This window comes from Bison bison, unplaced genomic scaffold (genome assembly GCF_000754665.1).
Source record: "Bison bison bison isolate TAMUID 2011002044 unplaced genomic scaffold, Bison_UMD1.0 scf7180017864451, whole genome shotgun sequence".
NCBI lineage: Eukaryota > Metazoa > Chordata > Mammalia > Artiodactyla > Bovidae > Bison > Bison bison.
Window position 1 is genome coordinate 5,675,538 of NW_011495013.1, and position 11,176 is coordinate 5,686,713.

At 36.6% G+C, this 11,176-nt stretch overlaps 1 protein-coding gene across 1 annotated transcript in view; it reads right to left on the reverse strand.

Moving 5' to 3' along the window:
- The window catches only part of GABRG1 (gamma-aminobutyric acid (GABA) A receptor, gamma 1), a 90,051-nt gene extending 79,097 nt beyond the window's left edge, over positions 1 to 10,954 (reverse strand). The window contains exon 1 of the mRNA XM_010858860.1: positions 10,788 to 10,954. Within this exon, the coding sequence (XP_010857162.1) occupies positions 10,788 to 10,891 (104 nt within the window). The 5' untranslated portion in view covers positions 10,892 to 10,954. The remainder of the gene's footprint in view (positions 1 to 10,787) is intronic.
- Between the last annotated feature and the right edge of the window lie 222 nt (positions 10,955 to 11,176).

Sequence of the window (11,176 nt, forward strand, 5' to 3'; positions counted from 1 at the left end):
GCTGAAATCCATGGGGCTGCAAAAATTCAGAATGACTGGGCTTCTGAACAACAACAACAACTACTAAGTATATATATAAATCTAGAAAAATATCTTTGATATTAGTTGTGTGACAAAAACAAGTGTTAGATTTCATTTGTAAAAAAAATGTACACACAAATGTGTATACACATACTTGTTTAAACTTACAGAAAAATCTGGAGGCATAGGCTTTAAATGGCTAAGTAATTTTGAGAAGTAGAAACGTAATAACTATTATTCTATTATTATTAACATTACATGGTCAAAAACATTATGACACTAGGGAAAAAAGTTTTATTTTTTCCATGTACTTCAATAACATATAGGAGAAGGAAATGGCAACCCACTCCAGTATTCTTGCCTGGAGAATCCCAGGGACAGAGGAGCCTGGTGGGCTGCTGTCTATGGGGTTGCACAGAGTCAGACACGACTGAAGCGACTTAGCAGCAGCAACAACATATATGTATATCACTAAGAGATTATTTAAATTATTTAAGAAAATAAAGAAAAATAAATTCTAATTATTTGTGGTAAAAAACTTAAAATATTTTATGTCCACAGAATAGAATAGAAATTGGATTAAATATTAGTGACTGTACAATTTGAGATGTGGAATATTAGTCTAGAAGAAAAAATAAAATATGATATCTTCATCCACTGTGAACTTTATGTGACTTTCTTGATAAAGTAGGATACATAGAATCTGTCAAACTACATTAAGGTTAAGAAATTAATGACCATAGAGACTGCTTGGGCACACAGTGCTTCATTCTTAGTTTCAAAAAAGAGTATAACAAATTCCTAAATCTAGTAGAACATAATTTGATCTGATTAGACTAGATATAGGAATGTAGAGTTATAATAGTTAATAAGAAAAGGGAAAGACTCATATTAGAATATATTTTTAAAAAATTAATTAGTATAGTGACATATATTTAGAAAGAAAACAAAAAGAGAAAATTACAAAATAAAGCGGCTTATTTTTTCTTAACATCTTTGCTCATAGTTATGAAATTCTCATGGTTTAGTGATTGATCCAAAAATACTAATAATAAAACAATGTTTTATGCAAGTTTTTGGATTTTTTATTTGCTTTGTTTGACACACCAATTCTATTTTCTTGAAACAGAGTTTATAAAATTGTGAACCATGATTCCAAAGAATAATATTTAGGGGGGATTATAAATGTTTTTTGAGCCTGTTTCCAAGTGAATATTTTTTTGAGGAAGGGAAATAAACCATAATTTTCTTCAGTCTATTAAAAAATTACTGCTGGATTGAAAGTATATTAAAATGAACACCAAATTTTTCATTATTTCATTTTATATTCATAGAACACAACACAACATAAATTAGACTTAGAAACAATATAACTCTTCATGACATTCACATTCTCTAAGTCTTTGATGCTCAGATAAATTATATAAGACTGCTAAAATTTTTGCAAAATTGAGGCATAATATTGAGGGTTATTAAATTATAAAAGATATGAAAAGATCTTTAAATGGAAGAAATAAGTGGGAATTTTTCTTCTGAATGCAAAAAGGTATACGTTTTCCTAAGTCTTGAGATCATAAAGTAAGAGGTAAAATATTTTCACTGACATAAGTATCTTCTCAGAACTTTCACTTTAAAAGGGAGAGAATACAAATGAGTAGAACAGAAACAACAAAACACTTTCAACAACTACAGTTATGACAATCTGAAGGTTTTCAGAAAGAATTGTTACTAAGGAAATGACAGGAACAAATGTACACTCATAAGTCACCTGCACAGAGTAAGAAATCAGTTTAAAGAACACAGATGTCTGATTAAAACTTAATCTAACCAATAGAGCTACCTTGTTTCAGTCAATATGACTCTTTAGTAGAAAAGTAATCCTTGCTCAAAACCCTCTACTACATGTGTTGGAAAATTATTCTGATAGTTATACACATCTAGGATGACTGATGGAGAAGGCAATGGCACCCCACTCCAGTACTCTTGCCTGGAAAATCCCACGGACGGAGGAGCCTGGTAGGCTGCAGTCCATGGGGTTGCTAAGAGTCAGACACAACTGAGTGACTTCACTTTCACTTTTCACTTCCATGCATTGGAGAAGGAAATGGCAACCCACTCCAGCATTCTTCCTGGAGAATCCCAGGGACAGGGGAGCCTGGTGGGCTGCCATCTATGGGGTTGCACAGAATCGGACACAACTGAAGCGACTTAGCAGCAGCAATAGCAAGATGACTGAGAGGTGAATGACGTGCCTTTATTAAAGCAGTTCTCAAATTCTGCAAGCACGAATCATGGTCCTAGTAACATACCCAAAGATTAACTTGTTTTCCAGAACCCTATTGTCTTATAGTTAAGTAGCGAACCAAATCATACCCTGATCATAACAATGTTAAAATTTTATATTAAACCTAATTTTCTAATCATAAGCCTTCTGATATGCCCATCCACCTACAGGTTGAAGTTCAGGGTCTATGTTAACTTTCTTTCTATATCCCTGTGTTACTCAAAATATTTGTCTAAAAGTAAGGAGAAATGTTAAATCTCCAAATGGATTGTATTTAGGAGAAAAGGATTCCTACAGTTCAGAAATTTACTATTTAACTAAATTATATAGATTTTAACAGAATGTTAGAAAGTGAAAGTCACTCAGTTGTGTCCGACTGTTTGTGACCCCATGGACTATACAGTCCATGGAATTTTTTAGGCCAGAATACTGGAGTGGGTAGCCCTTCTCCTCTCCAGGGTATCTTCCCTACCCAGGGATAGAACCCAGGTCTCCTGCATTGTGGGCAGATTCTTTACCAGCTGAGCCATAAGGGAAGCCCAAGAATACTAGAGTGGGTAGCCTTTCCCTTCTCCAGCAGATCTTCCCCACCCAGGAATTGAACCAGGGTCTCCTGCAGTACAGGAGGATTCTTTATCAACTGACCTGTCAGGGAAGCATTGCCATTTTAATGAAACACATTAAATGATCAAAGTAAATAATATCCTGGGAATATAGTCTTCAAAAGGCTCACCAAAATGTGAGGCCATATCTCTGGCCACAGAATATAATGTTCTCTCTCTATGTATATTTTTTACTAACACTAACGCTGTCATATGAACTTATGCATATGACAGCTAAGAATATTAGTCTTTTCCTAGAGTTGCAACTGATACCAGTCTCCTTGATATTTCCTTATAGCTCGTCTAGAATTCTGAGGAAGAGTTATAGTATTTTACTGTTTTTGCTTTTATATTGACAGACCATCTCAACACTAACTACTAGAATTTAAGTCCACTGAAGATCATGGCATCCAGTCCCACCACTTCATGGGAAATAGATGGGGAAACAGTGGAAACAGTGTCAGACTTTATTTTTCTGGGCTCCAAAATCACTACAGATGGTGACTGCAGCCATGAAATTAAAAGACGCTTACTCCTTGGAAGGAAAGTTATGACCAACCTAGATAGCATATTCAAAAGCAGAGACATTACTTTGACAACAAAGGTTTGTCTAGTCAAGGCTATGGTTTTTTCTGGGGTCACGTATGGATGTGAGAGTTGGACTGTGAAGAAGGCTGAGCGCCGAAGAATTGATGCTTTTGAACTGTGGTGTTGGAGAAGACTCTTTAGAGTCCCTTGGACTGCAAGGAGATCCAACCAGTCCATTCTGAAAGAGATCAGCCCTGGGATCTCTTTGGAAGGACGGATGCTAAAGCTGAAACTCCAGTAGTTTAGCCACCTCATGCGAAGAGTTGACTCATTGGAAAAGACTCTGATGCTGGGAGGGATTGGGGGAAGGAGGAGAAGGGGACAACAGAGGATGAGATGGCTGGAAGGCATCACTGACTCGATGAATGTAAGTCTGAGTGAACTCCAGGAGTTGATGATGGACAGGGAGGCCTGGCGTGCTGCAATTCATGGGGTGGCAAAGAGTCAGACATGACTGAGCGACTGATCTGATCTGATCTGGGGGTGGGGCTGTGCCTTCTTTGTCCAGCACATATACTATCACATATATGTCCTGTCTACAATATACAAACACTACTAAAAGACTATGCCTTGCTTACCACTGTATCCCAATTCCCAGACTCTGATTAATAAATATTAGGGCTGAGTAAATATTTGTTGAATGAATGCTAATGTTTAATAACCGATTACAAAATTAATAGCTAAGACTCTTTCCTGAAACATGGGGCTTCAGTTGGCTAAACTATTTTAGTACCGATAGAATTAGATCCTGAGCTATTTAAAAAGAAGAAAACCATAGATTTCATCTCCTGCTAACAAGTTTCTGCTAAAAGTCTAATGATAAGGCATCCATTACTTTGTTAGAAGACTTTTGTATGGATGAAAATCTGTCTTCACATAGCTTTCACTACTTAGTTATGGATTGTTTATAACATCTATAATTAGTAAATTCAAGCATGATTTTCTCTGGCATCCTTAAGAATATAAGATGCCTCAATACAAGTTTCCTGAATTCCAAATTCTCACTTTTAATTCTTTATCCAGTGGGGTTTTTTTCTAGATCAAGAAGCCCAGTTTGTTGAAGTTTTTTTTCCTAAAATAATTAATCCAGCACTGCACATAATATTCTAGATTATGTGTCAGGTACACAGTGGATAGTGTACCTACTGTGCTTCTCTCAATCACACTCAAGTGTCTCCTCCCCTCTCTTCTCTTCTCTCTGCTCCTCTCTTTTTCTCTACTTTCCCTTCCTCATCCTTTCCCTCCCTCCCTTGCTTTCCTCATCCACAGTTATGTTAATGGGTTTGATTTACATGGCATTTGTAATCTTAAAGGAAAGGTGATTAAAAATTCAGGTTCTGTGCAGAGAGCACATGGATCTGAGTCATAGATTCAGCATTATCAGCAAGATGATCTTTGCTGTTGTTTATTTAGCTGCTCTACTATGTATTATTTTGGGCTTCCCTGATAGCTCAATTGGTAAAAAGAATCCGCCTGCAATGCGGAAGACCTGGGTTCATCCCTGGGTTGAGAAGATCCCCGGGAGAAGGGATAGGCTACCCACTTCAGTATCCTGGCCTGAAGAATTCCATGGACTATACAGTCCATGGGGCCGCAAAGAGTCAGACACGACTGAGACACTTTCACTTTCTTTCTATGTATTATTTAGTGCCTACTCTGTATTATTTAGGGGGGCCCCCAAATCACTGCAGATGGTTACTGCAGCCACAAAATTAAAAGACCCTTGTTCCTCGGAAGAAAAACTATGACCAACCTAGATAGCATATTAAAAAGCAAAGACATTATTTTTCAAACAAAGGTCTGTCTAGTCAGAGCTATGGTTTTTCCAGTAGTCATGTATGGATATGAGAGATGGACCATAAAGAAAGCTAAGCACTGAAGAATTGATGCTTTTGAACTGTGGTGTTGGAGAAGTTTGAGAGTCCCTTAGACTGCAAGGAGATCCAACCAGTGAATCCTAAAGGAAATCAGTCCTGAATATTCATTGAAAGGACTGATGCTGAGGCTGAAACTCCAATCCTTTGTCCACCTGATGCAAAGAACTGACTCACTGGAAAAGTCTCTGATGCTGGGAAAGATTGAAGGCGGCAGGAGAAGAGGATGACAGGATGAGATGGTTGGATGGCTTCAACAACTCGATGGACATGAGTCTGAGAAAGCTCTGGGAATTGGTGTTGGACAGGGAATGGATGCAGGGTGTGCTGCAGTCCATGGGGTTGCAAAAAGTTGGACATGACTAAGCGACTGAACTGAACTGAACTGAACTGAATTTAGCTATGTAGTTGTGTCAAACTCTTTTGTGAACCCATGGACTGTAGCTAGCCAGGCTTCTCTCTCCATGGGATTTTCCAAGCAAGAATACTGGAGTGGGTTGCTATTTCCTCCTTCAGGGGATCTTTCAGACACAGGATCCATCCTATGTCACCAGCATTGCAGGAGGATTGTTTACCACTGAGATATCTGGCATCTTTAGTGAGTTCCTAAAAATTGATGTGCCCTGATTTTTCCATCTGTAAATGTGGGAGAATAATGGTATCTAATCTTTATTTTCCCTCCATGCTTGATTGTAGTTCCACTAAGTAACATTCTAGGTTGAACTGTCTCTTTATTTTGGAGACATTTCCCCCATGGTTTTCTGGTATTGTCAATGAGTAATCTTATGGTGTTCTAATTTTCTTGCCTTGACTGTGATATTTTCTATTAGTACCCTCCAGCCTTAAAAAATAAGCAGGGTAACAATATACAGCCTTGACATATTCCTTTTCCTATTTGGAACCAGTCTGTTGTTCCATGTCCAGTTCTAACTGTTGCTTCCTGACCTGCATACGAGTTTCTCAAGAGGCAGGTCAGGTGGTCTGGTATTCCCATCTCTTTCAGAATTTTCCACAGTTTATTGTGAGCCACACAGTCAAAGGCTTTGGCATAGTCAATAAAGCAGAAATAGATGTTTTTCTGGGACTCTCTTGCTTTTTACATGATCCAGAAGATGTTGGCAATTTGATCTCTGGTTCCTCTGCCTTTTCTAAAACCAGCTTGAACATCTGGAAGTTCACGGTTCACGTATTGCTGAAGCCTGGCTTGGAGAATTTTGAGCATTATGAAACTCCAATACTTTGGCCACCTCATGCAAACAGTTGACTCATTGGAAAAGACTCTGATGCTGGGAGGGATTGGGGGCAGGAGGAAAAGGGGATGACAGACGATGAGATGGCAGGATGGCATCACTGACTCGATGGACATGAGTTTGAGTGAACTCCGAGAGCTGGTAATGGACAGGGAGGCCTGGCGTGCTGCAATTCATGGGGTCGCAAATAGTCAGACATGACTGAGCAACTGAACTGAACTGAACTGAACCTTAAAAATTTAGACCCCTCTGTTTATCTTTGGAGTTAAGGTATATTTCCTTATTCTGACTACAAGATGTTTCCCTTTGAGTAATATCATAAATCTCAGCCTTAGCAGTGAGTATAACAGTAGTACTCATGTAAAACACTGGACACAAGTACTGTCCATATGTTTAGTACTCATGTCTAGTTTATTCACCACTGTAAACCAGCAAGTTGTACTGTGTAGAACATAGCTGGTATTCAGTAAATATTTGTTGAATGAAAGACTGATATTTCTCATAATTTAAAACTGAAAATGTGAAAGTGTTAGTCACTCAGTAGTGTCCTACTTTGTGATCCCATGAACTGTAGCCCATCAGGCTCCTGTCTGTTGAATTCTCCAGGCAACAATATTGGAGTGGATAGCCATTCCATTCTCCAGCGGATCTTCCCCACCCAGTCTCCTGAAATGCAGGTGGATTCTTTACCATCTCAGCCATCAGGGACGTTTCTGATGGCTTTATGGTATCTCTAATTCAAAAGAGATTTAATAATATGAAAAGTAGTTTCATAGTTCATTTTAAGATATTTAATAATAATGCACAATAATTCAAAGAGCTTGACTTTAACTAGAATAAATAATTCTAGAGTTACTGTGATTCTGAGAATATCTGTTATGTCATTTGAGTTAAAAATTTAGGTGACATTACTTTGCACAAATTTTCTTTCTTGGTCTTGAAACAAGCTCGAAACATAGATGTCATTTCTGCTTTTCACAAATGAGGACTCTGCTCAAAGATTTGTCTGAAATCACCCTAGTGGGAAGGGGTGTAGCTGAAACTAGTGTTATATCTAATGATCAGGTCCAGGATTCTCAGTTGGTAGCATGCATATATGTGAATTAATCTCCAGAGGCCTGTGGCTGTCATTTTATCATATTTTGATAATATCTCAAGAGCCGATTTTTTTTTTTCAGTTTTCCACCCTGCTTTGCCTCCTCTTGTTTGGGACCCCATCGTCATTATTATTTTCTTATATAAATCTTAATCACCTGTATATAAATATAAAACACCAGATATGTCTATTTCATTTTTAAATGAAAAATCAGACGTTTCCTTTTGTTGCTTAACCAAAAATGTGTCTCATACTATATAATGGGATAAAAGGGAAGAAGAGTATACTTGAAAGACTCTATAAACAGGGGATTTATTAATTATGCATTTGCATTTTAGCTTCAAAATTATTTTGTCTCTCATTTCTTCTTAAAATATCTAATTGTTATAGAACATTATTAGTCATTTTGTCTGTAAGTTTGCACCCATATTTTATTAGAGAATGAAGCAAAAAATCTAAATGTCTAAAGAAAAACCATGTATTATCATCTCCACAAAATATATTACTAAAATTATTTGAAAATAATATATTTTAAAAGCAATTATACTTGAATATTGTCATTTAGGCAAATGATTGCTATATTGTAGGATTATTGATTTAAGAAATTGTTTTTAAAAATAAAAGAGTTCTCTTCCTTGAGCTCTCTCAAAATATAATTTCTTAGTCAAAGCTCACTAAATTAGTTTAGAACAGCCAAAATCTCACACCACTTTTTCAATTCTTTTACAAAGTTTGATCAAAATGAGGTTGTTTTCAACATTACAAATAAGACAACTCAAGCTTGAGAAATTTTAACCAACTTGCCAAGATGCCACAGAGCCTCACTGAGAATAAAACACAGGAACTGTGACTTCAGGTTTTAGCTACAACAACAGGATCGGTTTTCATAATTCAGCAATATAAAAATCAATAAAATGTCTCTTCTTTATACTCTTGATGAAAACTAATGAGGAAACAAGCTATTATCTCTGATTAGATACAGAAAAATAATGGCTTCCAATTTGGTAAATTCCAAAATAGGTGACTTTGAAGATTTAATTTAGAAACTGGCATCAGACATCAAAATTCTTAGAAAGAACCATCTGTGGTTAGCTTTAGGAAGGTCTCTCAAAAAAGGAAACAGCAAGAATAAAATATGAACATAAGTGGTTTATACATGTCTACATCAATTATCTTCAACTAAATATTAAAAGGATGAAAAGTTCATCACAACTGTAGCGACTTTGAAAAGTGAATACATACATTCTCATCATTAAGACCCCAAGAGCTAATTACAACAGCAACATATAGCTTTATTTTTTTTATGTATTTATTCACTGGCCAGAAAAATTTATATTCTGTTTGGTACTATAATAAAATAATTCATCTACTTTAGCTGTTAACACATTTGTCTCTCTCTCACTTATCCATAATGGCAAAAAAAGTACATGACATTCCCAATTAAAATTTCCCTCTTGAAAACTCCTAAGAAAAGCCAATGACACGACTACTGAGTTATTTTCTTTCTGTTCAAATCTTGGACATACTGTATATGAAAACTTGAAGAAATCATAAATGATCTACTACTCTCCTTCATTTCCTAAATGAAGACACTGTGTTCAGAGAAATTAAGGACTCTTGACACATAGAATCATGTCTCCAGACTGCCAGAGTCCATCTCTGTCTACACTACCACAAAACTCTCTATTTCTGAGCAGCTTGAAAGAGAGTTCTGGAACCTTGATAATGCAAATATCCTCAAGAAGAAAATATATTATTTAAAACCAAACATCTCTTTAGAAAGACAGTATGCCCTTTAGTAAGCAGCTTGTCTATTAGGTTGCAAAAGAAACTTGCACTTGGAGTGATAAAGGAGCATACAGGTTGCTATTTTAGAAAACCACTGGGAAATCTGTTTTTACTTATGAGAACACAGATTCATTTGCAATATTATGAAGATGCAGGAGAGCACTGATACATGGCCTACCAAGGTATCTTTCATAATTTTATAATAGATTCAAAGAAATAAACCAATATGACACACTTAAATATAAGAAGTTATTAATTACGTAGTATGTTTGTGCCCATACAGAACATTTACGTTTCTAAGGGGAAACTAAAACCGTAATATTTAAAAAACAATGTCAAACATATTCTGGCAAGACTCGTATTACTTAGCATACTTTATTCTCTGTTTTTGGAGAGAAAATACAGTTGTTCTATAGGCCAGTAGTGGCAAAAAAAAAAAAAAGCACTCTAGCTATATGCTAAAAATAATCATCATCATAATAAATTTTAGCAATGATGCAAGTAGTTATAAAGGCATGTTTCCATCTCTATAGTGATTACATTTTACTCTTGAGTTCTAAACACTGCCCCCCCCTTCCTTTTCTGTCATACACATGCGCGCGCACACACACACACACACATACACACACGCACACATGCATTCCAGGACATTCACATCAACATAACACTTTCATTTACTTGTACACAGCCAATTAAAATAAAAATCATTCAAAACTGACTCAATAAATTATACACAATTAATTTCTAACAAATATAACACACTTGCCACCCTGATGGATTTTTTTAGCCATATTTATGATCTTTCTTGACTAAAACTTTGCTTATTTTTTTAGAATAACAAAAAAGAAAAGATAAGGGAAAGAGCAATATTAGTGTATAGAAAAGCATCATACATCCAATGCTGTGTAACAAGTTTCTAAAATAACTTTGTCTTTAAAATGAAGAATCATTCAGAAAGTTCATCAGTGGCATTCATTCACTAAATGCAGTTACAAAATCATTTCTCCTCCCCTCCCTACTTCCAGTAACTGAGTCTTTACTAGTTTCCACTGCGCTTCAAGTCAAAACCAACTGAGCTAATTTCGGTGCTGCACACATAGGCTCATTTCATTCTAACAGAAAATGAGTAGATCTAATAAAAAAAAAATAAATAAACTGATGGTAAAATATCCCAAATGTGCCCGGGGAAAAGCAAATTATTTAACCCAGAATGATTTCTAAAGAGAAACGAGGAGGGAGTGGGTAGATAACAGAGAATAGTTTGAAGTCCTTGAATTTACTCACCAGTTTCCCAGATGCACGGTCAGTAACAGGAACATCAACCTCACCCCTCTCCTTTGATTCCACAGAAGAAAAGGGGAGAAGAGAAGAGCTTTCCAAGAACCCATGGGGATCGCTTTTTCTTAGTTCTCCAGCCAGGACTTTTCCTCCCACCTCAGCTGCAGACTGGTGAGTACAGAAAGGAGACTGTGGAAAGGCTGTACACCTCCCAACCAGGTAGGATGCGACTCCCAGCGGAATTGAGCAAAGCGAGCCAATCAGACCGAGAGGATGCTGGTAGAAATTAGCTGAAAAAAAGTTGGGCCAATCAACAGCCCAAGAAGGCGGAGCTTCCCCTACTAGAAATCGAGCCCAGTAGGGAAAAGGGCTCTTTTCTTCCTAAAAGAAAAACA